General features: G+C 37.5%; 1 protein-coding gene across 1 annotated transcript; it reads right to left on the minus strand.

Annotated features, from left to right (window-relative positions):
* Position 1: 1 nt before the first annotated feature.
* On the minus strand, positions 2-10,759 carry capn2b (calpain 2, (m/II) large subunit b). Its single transcript, XM_043222509.1, has 21 exons — positions 10,421-10,759; positions 9,713-9,782; positions 7,050-7,168; positions 6,140-6,273; positions 4,712-4,880; positions 4,510-4,593; positions 4,351-4,436; positions 3,973-4,038; positions 3,722-3,882; positions 2,824-2,993; positions 2,679-2,690; positions 2,383-2,594; positions 2,233-2,269; positions 1,477-1,542; positions 1,343-1,400; positions 1,194-1,258; positions 1,002-1,070; positions 829-907; positions 631-747; positions 415-473; positions 2-304 (listed from the first exon to the last, which is right to left on the minus strand). Exons 1-21 carry the CDS (start codon positions 10,655-10,657, stop codon positions 281-283), a joined length of 2,094 nt encoding a protein of 697 aa, XP_043078444.1. The 5' UTR covers positions 10,658-10,759; the 3' UTR covers positions 2-280.
* Between the last annotated feature and the right edge of the window lie 4,184 nt (positions 10,760-14,943).

Raw genomic sequence — 14,943 nt, forward strand, 5'->3', positions numbered from 1 at the left:
GTACAGTGTCAAAAGTGTTTAATTATGACATTTTGAGAGAAAACGTTCATAACAATTCACACGCACTTTTTTTTTATTATACAGTGGTTAAGATTCTCCTTGTTTAAGGATGCTTGCATTTGTAAACGAAAATAGTGTGCCAATGTCAAACGCAGTAAAATCATGCAACACTTTGGAAGTAAGACTGGTCGAAAGTGCAATAAACAACTGAAAAAAATGAAAGTAAATACAATTTAAAACATGTAATCCTTTTTCGCTCTGGAGTTTGGAGATGATTCCCCTAAATCATAGTGAAGTTCAGCCACTAAAAAAAAAACAATGAAATGTGTTTGAAAAGCAGGTGTGTATTTTGTTTTTAAAATGAAATTTTTATTTTAATTGTTATCATTTTTTTAATGTTATAGCGCAACAAACCTGCTGAAAGTCCATTTCAATGAAGCCACTTTTATGGGGATCCAGCTTTTTGAATACGCCTGAAAATGAGAAGTAAGTTCACTAAAGATGCTCCAAAACACCAGAGGGCGCCGACACTAGAAAGGGACCGCTATATACAGGCCTAAACACAATCTGCAGACATTTACGTGCTAAATTAGCCAACTTATTTCATAACCAAACAGCCAAGGGACTTACGGAACATCATCTCCAGACGCATGAGGCAGGCCACAAAGTTATCAAAGTCGAGAGTCATGTCCGCCTCACCGTAACGTGCTACCAGTAGCTGGAATATAGTGTTATTAAGAGTGAAACCTAGAAGAGGAAAAAGAACATAAGCAGTGAATCTTAAAATATGCCACCAAAATGGTTTCCGCGAGAGCATCTGAGACTCACCGGCTTCTTTCAGCGCCAAACGCAGCTCTGGAGTGCTTATTGTTCCTGAATTATCCATGTCATTCTTCTTGTAAATTCCCTGGGGTTATTATAAAACAGAGCGACATGTCAGGACGTCAAGAAATTCTTTTAAATTGATAGTTGCGTTTAAAGGCTTCTGGTGTATGTCTTACAAGGTATCGCTGAATTTTCTTCCACAGAGTAGCGAACTCTCCCAAACCTAGTTTTCCATTCCCGCTGTCCTGAAGTACAGTTAAAGGAAATTTACAATTCAACGACACCAAATTCTTGTTATTCAAGACTCAAGAGCACACGTCATGTTAACACAAACAACGAAAAGCAAGCAACCGCAGCCGAGAGGATACATCCATGAGGTTCACCATGACACGACAGGTCTCCAAACTGAAGCCGTCCGTCTTTATGTCAGTTCCTACAAAACAACGTAAAGAAGCTCCTCAGACTCAGACTCCTCATTAAATCTCGAGCATAAAAGAGAGGATGCAAGAGTACTTGCGTTTTGCGATGATTTTGTTTAAGATAGTCGAGAGCTCTGAGGCTGAGATTTCCATGTCCTATAGAGAGAAGTGTGGTTTGATTGCCATGCTTTTCAAAAAATTTGTTTATAGCATATCAAACCAAGCTACTTACAGCTCCGACGAGTTTTACGAACATGCCTCTGAATCCAGAATCGACTTGACTGTCTGAGACAGTCTCCTGAAAACAAGAGGAAAGGTTCAATAAGACCTTTTGACAATATCTTACTATTACTATCAAATATGTAGTAGTAGTAATAATTATAATTAGTAGTAGATTTATGATTATTTATTAATGTATTAGTAGGAGTAGTAATTATATTTATAAATTTATTCAAATTTGTATTGATTAATTTGTTGAGTATTTACTCTTAATATTATTATAAAACTCAAAATTATAATTAAATTAATTTTGTAATTATTTTAAGCATGAATCAACAATTTCTCACAGAGGAAAATATAAATAGAAGCTATATTTTCATCCATTTATACAAATTTCTGAAATACTGCATTCAAAAATTACAAGCAAGTGGAAAAAAAAACCTAAAATTCCCATGAGATACGAATAGACTTATTAGAGGAAGATATATACGTTTTCTATCGAATTTGAAAATTTGCATATAAACTGACTATACAAAAACAGTGACTTTGCATTAACATATTCGATTTTATATTAAACTTGCATTTTTATTGCTACTTTGCACCAATTTCACAGATAGTGCTAATTTTGTCCTCTTCAACGCATGGGATGGAAACAATGCTTTATTCACTTTTTTTTGCGGTATTTCAATTTTCTGCAACTTTGGATGGAAACACAGCTAGTGTAATGCTGTTGACTTTTAGAAGCTCTGCAATCTTGTGAGTCGCTTACATCAGGTAATTCAGCATCCACAGGGTCATCACACGGTCTGGGAATAAACATGAGATTATTCTATCAAATTCAGAACCAAGTGCTCAAAATGAAAAGATACAGTCGTATCGGCATATACTAGAGAGAGTTGACACAGGTGAGATACATTACAGTGTTTCGGTCTGTTTTTCAGAAAAGACGCGCAGGCAAAAGTCTCCGTCCTTGTTGGCTTCGAAGGTGGACGGCACGACGAGGTACTCCCCAGGAGGCAGCTTGAAGCGCGTGCAGACCTCTCTTAGATTAATGAAAGTCTCTGAGCGAGCTTTCTGAGCGTGCGTCAGGAAGAAGTTCTTATCGAGGTGCACTTCACGCTGACCGTGAAACTGACAGAGACAGAGGCCAATCGGTAAGCCAGAAGTTAACACCATGACTGATCAAGAGAAATGCCTTCGTAGTTTAACTCTTACCTGTGAAGGTAACTGTGGAAGCAAACAAAAAGAAATCTTGGCGTTATATGAATTGAATCTGAGGGTTCTACTGAATTAATTATGTTCAGTTCCTCTCCATACATCATAACGACAATGTTAAGATACTCCTGGTGTCTCCACCGACCTCATAAATGGCAAAGCCGATTGTGTGCATGTCCTCTCCAGATTTCCTCAGACGCCGCCGGTTCTTCTGGATCAAACCCACCACGAAACTGCAGCCTACCTCGTTATCACCTGGATCATCATCTTCTTCGTTCAGCTTAATCACATACTGAGGATTCATCCAGAATGTGTCTGAGGGGCAATGAATAGGTTCTGTCAGCAGGATTATTAAAGAAACCAAACCAACCAAACTTCAGATGGTTTGAGATTGAGATAAAATACGCAAAACTACAATAGAAACTCATTTATTGAATGTTTTAATCAAAGTTGCATCGAATAAAGCACCGTTTCCATCCAACAAGATGAAGTGAACAAAATCATCACTTCCTGATAATTTGACATACAAACATTTGCTTCAGTAGGAGAAGCCATTGTGGTTTTTTTTGCATGAATAACTTGTGCAGACATGAGGTAATTTAGGAGGTAATTATAGTGGTTCAGGCAGTAATGCAATTGCATTGCGCAAAGTCACGTTTTTGTTGTGAATTGAGGAATTTATTCTGTTATTGTGTGTACATGTTGTTGTTTTTTAGCATAGTTTTCTTATTGGATAAATTTTTTTTACATTATGCGCATCTTTGTGCTTCCATTCAGTATTTTTATGCAGTATACCAAAATGCCAATATGTAAAAAAAAATGTAATGCGCAAAAAAACACTTGATGAATGGGTGTAGTCGCCAGCAATATTACCAAACAAACTAAACTGAACTTCGAAAGACTAAAATGCTGCTAAAATATTAAAATGGGAATTAGCAAAACTTGTGCACTCAACCGAGGGGGACAATTTAAATGAACTGAACCACAAAAAAGGATCTGATTCCCAATGCCTGATGGTGTGTGTTGGTGTTTTTTGTGCTCACAAGGGTTGTTTCTGCAGCCTCCAGCGGTGGAGCCTTTCCTCCATGTGCCGTCGTGGTTGGTCACGGCCCAGTGTTTAACCGAATCGCTGGTGATGGCATCCGGCGTCAGGGTGCAGATCTCAATACGAGAGTATTGGCTGAGAAAATCTGTGAATGACATCCTGAACAGACAGAGAAAACAGAAACGTCAAAAACAAGCGTCAAGATTACGCTAAATCTAGATCCATAGATAAAGACGTTTGTGAGCGCACCAAAATTCTCCATCTTCGGCGCTGGCGTTCGGCCGCTCCGAAGAGATGTTGTTCCACTCGGATGAACTAAATGAAAGAAAAAATAAACAATTTAGATTACTATCGGTGATGCTACCGTTTCCACATTCGTGCCACAATATATCCATTAAAACGTAAAAAAAGAATTGAGCGTAATTCACAGAGTTCATATATTAGTCAAGATTTCTTGCATCCTTGGTTTCAGTTGTTCCTTAACTTTTTTGCAAATTTAGATTGAAGTTATTGGCGAATCATGATTTGTTCGTAAAGATGTTTGTGTGCAGAATACTCATTGTCAGCGAATGAGACCCACAGTTTTTCATCATATTTTCATTAACAGTTTAAACCTTAAAACCTTACCCATCGCTCCAGGCTCCGGTCCACTCCACCTGCCCCCAAGGGTTGCGCATGCGAACCAGTTTCTCCCTGCGGCCACGATAGTTCACCTGAAGCAAAGCAGAATGTACTATATATATAACGTAAAAATCTATAATTAAAAAAAGAGGCCTCTATACGTACCTCGGTCGCCCCGGTGAGCGAGTAAGCGTGGCCTTTCACCAGCTTCTGACGGGTGACGGCTTCTGAATCAGCCGCACTAGTGATCTACGTCACAGAATTAAAAATAAAACAGGAAAATCTGAAAATGGGAGGGGCTTATGACCTAAAAGTGATTGCTGATTGGTCAAATAATAATAAACTTATACTGGCAGAGGAACCTCACATCAATGGAGCAGCCCAGCAAAGCACCAGCCTCCAGGGCTTTCTGGATGATCTGAAACATGTTGGAAGGAGCTTTGCTCAGCTCGTAGCTCTCAGCGATGCCTCCGGTGAAATCCTCGAAACCCTCGCTGGTGGATCCTCCAGACAGAGCTTCGTAACACCCATTAACCCTGCCAGAGACCATAAAACATGAACATTACATGCACGCACATGTCTGTCAGCTCGGGTTGAGAAACTATTTAAAACACACTGTTAAACAATCTCATTTAGTGAAACTAAGTTAATAGTTGTTTCACACATATGAATGTCTATGAAAAGGATGGAGCTCCATTTAGGGTTTATGAAATGACTTCCTTCTCTTTTATGTCATGGTCAAATATTTACTGAGTGGTTAACCTTTCATTCACTACAAATAACTGCCTATAGATGTGCTGTAGTAATCACATGTCTTTCCAAATCCAAAAATGGCGTTGTGGTGCCAAATTATTGAATAAAATCATTATTTTTGTTTTCTTTCCATACAAAAATGTATTCTCATACATATTTTTGTAGGCCAAAACCCAGAAAGAAGTTAGCGTTTTTGATTTCATGATCCTGAAGTCAGTGGATTGTTTGAATGGGCTTTTAAGGTACGTGACGAACACAAGCTCAACATGTGCTCATGTTTTCTTTTCTTCTATAAAATAAAACGCATTAGTAAGAATAATTGTGATAAAACACGAACGCTTTATACAGTTTTGTTTGTCACATAGCCAATGCAAAAATCCGACTGGGTTTTGTTTAAAAGAATTCGGTTGACGTTTAATTACGGCTTGCCATACACAAGCATGTCATCACTGCAGCACTGCTTTTCACCCCTACTATAAATGTTCTCTTATGACATCGCCACTAGTGGGCGGGGCCATTCCCACTGTTCACATGAGGGTTCCAAAATTAGTTTGGTCACTGGCTGTAAAAGCATTATTGGACACAACAAATGCCACCAACAACAGCTGATTCATTATGTGCTCAGATGGCAATGATGAATGCTAAAGAATGAGAGTAAGAGAGAGATATATAGCTAGGAAGTTCAAGCTACTTTAAAGATGGTGAGAACTAAGTTAAAAACATGCCACAAAAAATGACACACCCTTATTCCAGGAATACACCTGCTGTAGGTAACACCTGCCGAACCTGTATGCAAACTTAATTAACGTCCAGATCCGTCCAACCAGAACGTCCAAACAGAACGTGTAGACCTTCTTATTTTTTTTTTGCGCTAATCTTTTAATTCATGTAAAAGTCTCCAAATGACAAATTAAACCGGGAGTAATCATTCAAATCGATTGACCTTCCTAACGAAAACAAAAGGGAGTAACTTGTTGTTCATTCCTAAAGAGTAGGTTCCACGAACAAGTCGAGGTAGTTCGCAAGAAAACAACACACTAACTTCGCATAGGCCTTCTCCAGCAGGGCGCTCCAGAACTCGTTTCCCTCGGCGGAGTGAACAAAAACCAGTTCGCCGTCTTTCACCGGCAGCCGGTCATCGATGACGACATCCACCCACTCCCCAAACTGCCAGAACTAAAGGATAAAGGTGAGGAGTACAGACTTGCATTACATGTTTAATCTAAAAAGTGTGTGAAACTTCTAAGACAAGCATATACAAGCGTGAAATATTACTGCATTGAAATTAGAAAGCAAAAAGCAACTTTTTGGAGACTTGTTGGACATGAACTATGTATTATGATGGCTTTTAGACATATACTATGATATTATTGTGTTTTTTGGTCGTGTGTTGTGGTATTTAAACGTTTTTTAAAGAAGCAACTTTTGCTCACCAAAGCTGCATTTATTTGATCAAATATACAGTAAAACTGTAATATTGTGAACTATTTTTAGTTTAACTTAACTGTTTTCTTTTGAATATATTTTATAATGTAAATTGTTCCTGTGATACAAAGTTGAATTTCGAGCATCATTACTTCAGTGTCACGCAGCGTCTTACAGTATTACCGTGTTTATTTGTTACGGCAATATACTGTTTTCTGTGCATTCATTACGATAATACCATAATACCCTGATAATACAGACGTATTCTTAAAAAAATACTTTGAGGTAGCATGTAAACATAATGGCATATGATTACAGTTTCCACAATGAATACCATCAATGTACCATGGTGCCACCACAGTATTTTTAAGGAGTGGCATACATTTTTTATAATACTAATACAGTTATAAAAAGCACTGAGCAATAACCCACTGCACAAAAAAATGTCCACGCTGTCTATTAGCAAACCAATGAATGTGTTTTGCAACATCTATAAGGCTAAGTGACACGTTTACTTTCGTAGATACCTGGAAATGGAAGATTCCTGCATAATTGTCACTAAAGCTTTGTCCATTGGGCACCACTCGCGCCAGAACATCTTCATTCAGGGTCAGAGAGGCAATGGCCGCTAGCAGCCAGCAGTCACCTGAGAGACAACGAGACAGGAAGTGAGACTGAGTTTACGACCGTTCTGTGGCCTGTCGCTAAAACAGCCAGATGCAGGCTTTCAGAAAGATCTTCTGATGCGAAAAAGAAGTCACCTAGTATTACACTTGCATTCAGAATGCAAAATGAAACTATTTATAAGCCGACATTCAAAGCACCCGCAGACAAGCAAGAACAGGCACATTTTAAAGGACTCACGGGGGAACTCATGATCGAACCAGGCAGCCAATGGGCGCCGCTGTGGTTTTCGTGTCACGCCGAAGTGGTGAGCTGCAAATGTCGAGGCAGCACACGCATGTAGAAAATGCAGAGACTTGAGTCTGCCCTCCTCAAAAGACAATAGGCTGCTTTTCCTGCTGCCTGACACATGTGTCGCATTAAGAGTCCGTGTGTGTTTCCAATCGAGATTTACGGGAGAAATGCAGCCAAGTTCTTCTCTGTTTAACTGCGGCCTTTAATAACGAAAGCAGTTGTGCGCAAAATCCCTCAGGATAGGTTTGGATGGTTTGTATTATGCGTTTGGCTCAGCCATTGAGTTAGCGGTGAACACGACGAACAGGAAGGAATAAGGCAAATTAAGTGAGGTTAGGTACTAAAGGGGAGGGTAAAGTTAACAAAGCTACTAGTTTAAGGTTAGACAATGTACACGGAGGTAAAAAACAGAGCTAGCTCGGCAGTTTTTACTAGTTTTTGCTATTTTAAAAAAGGAGATAATCTACTACAGACTAATTATGTGTTACAGTGCAACTGCTTGCAGACGTTTTCAAAACACAAATCCAATAACTGCACACACGAAATCCAAGCATCTCTTGCAAAAGAGATTACAGACACATTTCAAAAGCAAACACATTTGCCATTATGTTATATTTTCGGATATACCATACACAGTTATTCAAAACCTAAAGCTCTTTTTTCATAAGCTCCTGCGTGCATTTCTCTTCAAGATCGAAGTTAATTGGTAGAGAGATGAAAAATGCATGATTGAAAACAAACTTTTGCAAGCATTAGCGGCTGTGAATACAGTATTACACAACTAGATGAAGCGGAGGTCGAACAAGCGGTTTCATTTTTGATCCGAGAAGTGCGTCGCGAAGCGACCGAGAATATATAACTTGATCTGTGACCTATTTATATTATAGGCCTATTCTAAAGCCGCGATTGGTGGATGTTAAGTAAGGTACGCAGTGTTCGCACATGTGAGGAATTAGTTTGAGGTACTGATGAGTTTTGATTGGTTGTGTTTGAAACAGAAATCAAGATACTTCCTGTTAGGTATTTGTGCGTTACCTAGATCATTTTGTGTTGTATTTTGCAAAAAGCGTTTTATGAGTCAAAGTCAAGATTAGAGAGAATTAGCATGTGGTTTTGCAGATTTGGTGTGTGTTTCTGGTATTTGAGTGTTAGGTGTCAGAAATTATGTGTCAAGTATTTATTTAGCGTTTAAGCAGTTAAAAAAAACTGTATTGTATTATTTATTGATATTTTTAAGCTTTTATTTTTTTGATGTTCAGTTTTTGTTTGTTTTTTTTAGTTTATGTTTCGGTCAGTTTTGTTGTAGTTCACTTTATTTAATTAATTTCATTTTAGTTTTAGCTTTTTATTTGTTTCTTGGCAACATTTCTAATCTGTACTCTTCAAATAATGTTTCTTTTTTAATTTATTTCAGCTTATTTCAGTTTGAGAAAAAATTTTGCCTAGTTTGAGTTAACAATAACCACCCTGGAATGAGCACTATAAGTTAAAAGCATCCTTCAAATGCTGACCCACCCTTTTTCTATGAATTACATTGTGTGTGTGTGTGTGTGTGTGTGTGTGTGTGTGTGTGTGTGTTCACAATGTTCACAAGGAACTTAACTCATTGTTAAGACTTCGTGGAAATAATAATAGGTTTCACCACAGTTTTAATTAATGAAATTAGCGAGTTAGATAACGCATAAATGAACGCCACTATCATAAACATTCAAGAAACAAACCAACTTGTTTTCTTTCTTGGTTCAGTCAATTGAAAGCATAAATCTAATTTTAGTAGTTACTTTTTAGTTAAAGCCTCTTCGTTGTCGCTTACGTACTACATCTGTGACTTACGTACAGATTTAGAGCCCGAAACAGCACTAATAAAGTACTCTTTAAGATTTAGGAGAGCATCCTAGAGCAAAAGTAGCATAACTTTTGCTTTCCGTTTAAAGTAATTAAGTAAATTAGTTACCTTTTTTGAAAAAATCATGCAGTGAAGCACATAATAGAACATTTTTACAACGTTGATTGTGCCATGGCAGGCAACGGGCTAATTTTCTGGTTTGAGGAGGTTGAAACGTTAAGCTGACTTACAGATATCCCGTGTTTGAAGTATTAATTTAAGGAGAAGAGGTCGAGAAGGAATCTGTGACTCAGTAAATTGCGTTGTTTGCTCGGAGACACCACCTGCATAACGAACAGATTCTTCACATCTAGTCAAACCAGAAGGACCGACAGAGAACCTCAGCATGTGCTCCTTGCAGGTAGATTAATATTTCTAATCTTTTACCCAGAGCTCCTTGACAGATATCCGTCCGTGTGGCTCCGCCGACGATGAATTGTGGATTTGAGCACAGCTCCTGCAAAACACACAGACAGAACCCCCTTTGAAATGTAAAATGAGGCTAATAATGCTGAAAAGGACAGCATATAGACACCAAAACAGCGAGATTAAACTAACACGTGGGTCATAGATGATCATAAAACATATTTAGTTAGCTCTGTTAGAACAGCATCTGTTGATCTGAAAGCCTGGTGATTAAACAGAATAAACAGAAATCGGATCGAGTAACCATAGCGACAGCACGCCGGTCGAATTATTATCGCTGTTGGTCGTAAACAAGACGTTATACAGGTTTGTGACTTTGTGCCACATTTATAGCAGCAGCCAGCAGTACGCTATATGGGTCAAAATTAGCTGTAGACTTAAACATATGTATTAAGTAAAGTTTTCCATTCTGCAAACTTCATTTTTGATTAGTAATATGCATTGCTAAGTATTTCATTTCAGGCGATTTTCTCAACCTTGAAGTTAATAAAAGCACGCAGGAGCGCGCAAAGAGAACGCAGGAGCGCGCAAAGAAAGAGGCCTGGAGGATAACGGTCCGACATAACAACAACTTAAAAGTAGAATAGAAAGTAGGTCTACATGATTTCCCCTCTCTGCCAGTGAACGCCGGATGCCCTTAATGTTTAAGCTGTGATACCGAAAGCATACCCGAGGTCTCTTCCAGGTTATTCCTCTTGTTTTGTACGAGCTGGGTCCGAGTTCTTTAAAGCCCAGGGATTCGGGTGCGGCTGGGAAATACGGGTCCGAGAACAGGGTCCCCGCGCCGAGGCTCTGTCTCCTGAGCGCCTCGTAGTCCTGGTTCAGGTATTTGCTGGCATTGGCGTTAGTCCCGAAGCCCGCAGCCTGCGCTCTCTTCTTGGCCAGGGTTGAGGCGACTCCTGACATTTTTTTTTTCCGCTTCCGAGGAGCCCAAACGATATCAGAGAAATGTCAAAACGTCTCGATCCTTCAACTTAGTTCACCGCGACTCTCCGCCCCAAACTTTCCAGGCGTGGCCGGGCTGTCATGAGCGCGTTATTGCGCGTTTTTACGCGCTCAGTAAAGATAAGGAAGAAGTGCGTAAACATAAACACACCGACAGCGTCTGCGAAACGACAGATCTGACTGATAACGGGTCACTGATGCTGCATGTGGTAGACTATTAAGATATTAACGGCTACTTTTGTTTTAAAGAACGTCGGGCTGTTTATTGTTTACATAAATATAGAGCAAGTTCATAATGGCATGTGGAGAAACAGTGATGCCAGTTTGATATTACATTAATAATGGGTTTTGGTGCGCAAATATCCTAGGCTACTTGTGCGCGCGTAATATTTCAGACATGTTCGTTCATTCTGATATTTTCTTCTTAGCGGTATAAAGTTGTAAAAATATGATTAGCTTCACAGCAGTACCATCTGCCGGATATTTAAAATCGGTCGGGTATGGAAACGCCCATTTGTTTTGATTGATGTGTTAACCAGATTATGCAGCATACTATAAACCTATATCTCTAAACCTATAGCTCTTTACGTGAGCACTGAATTACATTTTCTTTTTCAAAATAATGGCACAACTGAATAGAACATGCAAAGAAAATCTGGATCTTTTTTATTTTATTTTTATTTATTTTCTTGTTTTCGCCCCCGACAACAACGTTGCTATTTATTCTAGCAATTTTTTTTTATTAAAATAAAATAAATATCCTATAAATTGAACTATTACTGCTAATTATTGTCATTTTAAAAAGCATGGGTTATCTAAATATGCGATTAATGACATTTTATTATAATACTGTTATTATAATTTATTTACTTCCTTTTTTTATTTCCCTCATTAAAGTGCGAAAGACCATAAGGATTGGAGGAGAGGCCTACAAGCACCCTGTAAAACTGGTGATAATCTGGGGATTAATCTTGAATTAAAAATTAAATGTCCAGAATTAAAACGATTTAAAGAAATTAAATGGTAAAACGAATTGATTCAACATGACCACAGCTTAATAAAACACAGGAATACATTAGAATTACAATATTTAACGATATTAAACCAGTGAAACGAATACTAAGTGGGTTGATTTTAATTAAAGTTATAAAGTAATTAATACTATACGGCCACCGTAAAATAACAAAACTACAGTAACAATTAAAACTAAATCTAAAATGCTTTAAAATATTTAATGCATTATCTAATTGTTATATAGGCAAACTGTTAGCAATTAACTTAATACATTAGTTAAGTATCAAAATAGGCTAATTCACCCTTATAGGCTGCATATTTATTTATTTTTTTAAAGCAATGAGACTTTAGATTCCTGCACTTGCTATACTTTATAGTTCAGTACAGTAAAAGTATTACAAATGAGCTTTAATAGTCGTTTTATAATCAATAGGGAATGTAAATGGCAGCAGAGCTAATAAGGGATCTTCTGCTGCCATCCACTGGTTATAAAGGTAATTTTAATGTCGTTTTCATCTTAAAAGTTTTGCCATATAAATGATCTTGTTAAATAACACGGAAATGTATGTCAATTATTCTTTACTGTGTTGCAGTTTTCTGTTGTTGCCGTTTTCTCGTTCAATTTTTGGCAAGAGGAGAGGTTTCTGTGAGGGCCTCGAGAATCGAACTATATAAACCGCAGCATTAAATGAGCTTTTGTGCAACGTCTTGTGCAGCATTGGGGAACATGTGGCGGACCATTTTCTTCTGGACGCTGTCCTTTGCCAAGTCCAAGAAGAAGAGGTGCGTCCGGTCATGTCACATCAGCAGGAAGCTAATATTCTGTATTTTCACATCTACATGGGAAAAAAATAAAGTCTATGAAACCAAGCATAGTGTTTGTTGTTTTTTCCCTGCTGTGCAAACCAAACTGAGACATCGGTGTATCGTGCCACCCCTAGTACATAGTTTAAAAATAAAGAGAGAGAGAGAAAATTTCATGTTGAGCAGGTTATTTTGATAGCCTGTGATTGATATAAAGCTGCTCTTAACTTAATAAATATTTCCTAATAATTTACTCAACCCCATGTCATCCAACATGTTCATATTTTTCTTTCTTCATTTGTCAAAGAAGTCAAGGTTTTTCTCCAAATTGCAAATTGCGCACCTAGTTCTATTTTATAAAGATTTGAGTTCAGCGCATTTTCGCTGCCTCTCTTGTCTATGTTTTTGCACGGCTTATCCCGTTCACATCTACTTCTGGTACTGTTTTCATCTGATTATCTCGTTGGCACTGTATTTGTCTATCGCTTTTTCCAACTAGGGTCTGCCTCACGCACGGCTGTTGCACGAATGCTGTCATGTTTTATCCTGCATACGATTCTATCCCTGATAAGTCAATCACTCAAATCGCTGAATTCAGTCTTTCGCCTTGTTTCATATATTTCATATATTTACATATTTTTTTAATTTAAAAGCAGGATGCATTACAAACCAGGCACGATAAGATATAATCATTTTTCCGAGCAACCTTTTTCACTGCTTTACAATAGAAAACCTACAGCTGGAATCAAAGTAAATGGAAATGTTTTACAGTCATTTATCCTATAAGATCTTGTAAACAGGTTTGTCCTTGTTCCCCACTACTTTTTCATTTACTTTTTGAGCCTTTATAAGTCAATACAAAATGTTGAAATATATATGATTGGAGGAGAATTTAAATTATGATTATATATTTTCAGAAGATGTCTTAGTTCATCCAGGCCAAGTTCTGATTTGTCACCCACTGTTCAATTTCTTTATATTAATTTAGTATACATTTACTTTACTCACTTGATATATTGAAAATGATCAACATTTTAAGCTCATTGTTCAGCTGTATTCACTATTTAAGTTGTACCTTCTCTTTGTCTAGTCATAGTCGTGCTACTCTGGCCTGTGTTACTTTGGATTTGTTTTATTATTAAATATCACATTTGTCATCTGCCTGTTTCCTGCCTGTCTACACAATCTGACAATACTGGAGTTCCTAAAAGCTAGTAGTTTCTAAATTTCAATCAAACATATCTAGATAGAACCTTTTAGTGTATTTTGTCCCAGTAAAGTTTTGAATCATTAAAGATGAATATACCCCCATGAGTCTTTTATGCCTTTTCCAAACATACATATAGACCTTTTTCTTTGCTTCTCCACAGAGGGCGCCATAGCGGAGAGTGACTTCCTGTAGAATGCTCCGTTTGCTGCAACAGTAATGATAATAAGGATTATTTATAAGGAATTCCTTTAAAGTACTTGTTTTGTGTGCAATGGGTAACTTTACGTTCCTTGAAAAAGGTCTATAGAAATAAGCAGCATTTTACAGATTGGGATAACATGGTATAATGATATGGCGAGGAAAACGCAATCTGCATGTGAACCCATGCTTTCCGCTGCCTGATGATAAAGATTTTCTTCTGATGAAAAATATGCCTTCAAATGTTCTCAATAACATATATATCTAAGAAAATCTTAAAAATCTTTTTCATCTGACTGAATAAATGTTCTTGCTAACGACTCACTGATGAAATTCAATGTAAAAGATTTCAAGAGTTATCTTGTTGGTGCCTGTAGGCTGCATAACTATAATAATAATAACACTAGAACTGCAGTTAGGTACATTTTTAAAAATGTCTTAGAAATGATCTTAAGTAACTTGTTAACTTAAGAATTTGCTGAGAAGATTTTCATGAATCTATCCACTGCACGAAATTAAGGACTATACCATGTTAATGCATGTGGAACTTGTTTAGTAAACAAGAGAACACAATGAAGCTGACCCTTTTTAGGTTGGCATTAGCCCCCTATTTGTCATCTCATCCCCACTAAAATTATAAACAGCTATATTAACGATCAGGCCAGTGATGCTTCCTCAAGAAAGCTGAGACTATAACTATAATTGTGTCTAATCACTTCATATAGTAATACAGTTTTCATAAGTACAGTAAAATACTGTAAATTAAGTTATTTGTATCGTTGTATCTAATGGTCTCTCTGAGGGCTAAGCTGCCCTAATGTTGAAATCCTAGAACTGCCCCTCTGTTCAGATATGCATTATAACTATAATGAAGGCAGACAGCAAAACTAAAATGGTAATACTTTCATTGAAAAAGTTCTTTAAAACATGTTTTCAAGTACATTTATACATGCAACATTTACAGTACTGGTGGACACCCTTATGCTTGAACATGGTGTTCGTTCGCACTGTGGTTTAGATC

This window comes from Puntigrus tetrazona, chromosome 22 (genome assembly GCF_018831695.1).
Source record: "Puntigrus tetrazona isolate hp1 chromosome 22, ASM1883169v1, whole genome shotgun sequence".
Lineage (NCBI taxonomy): Eukaryota > Metazoa > Chordata > Actinopteri > Cypriniformes > Cyprinidae > Puntigrus > Puntigrus tetrazona.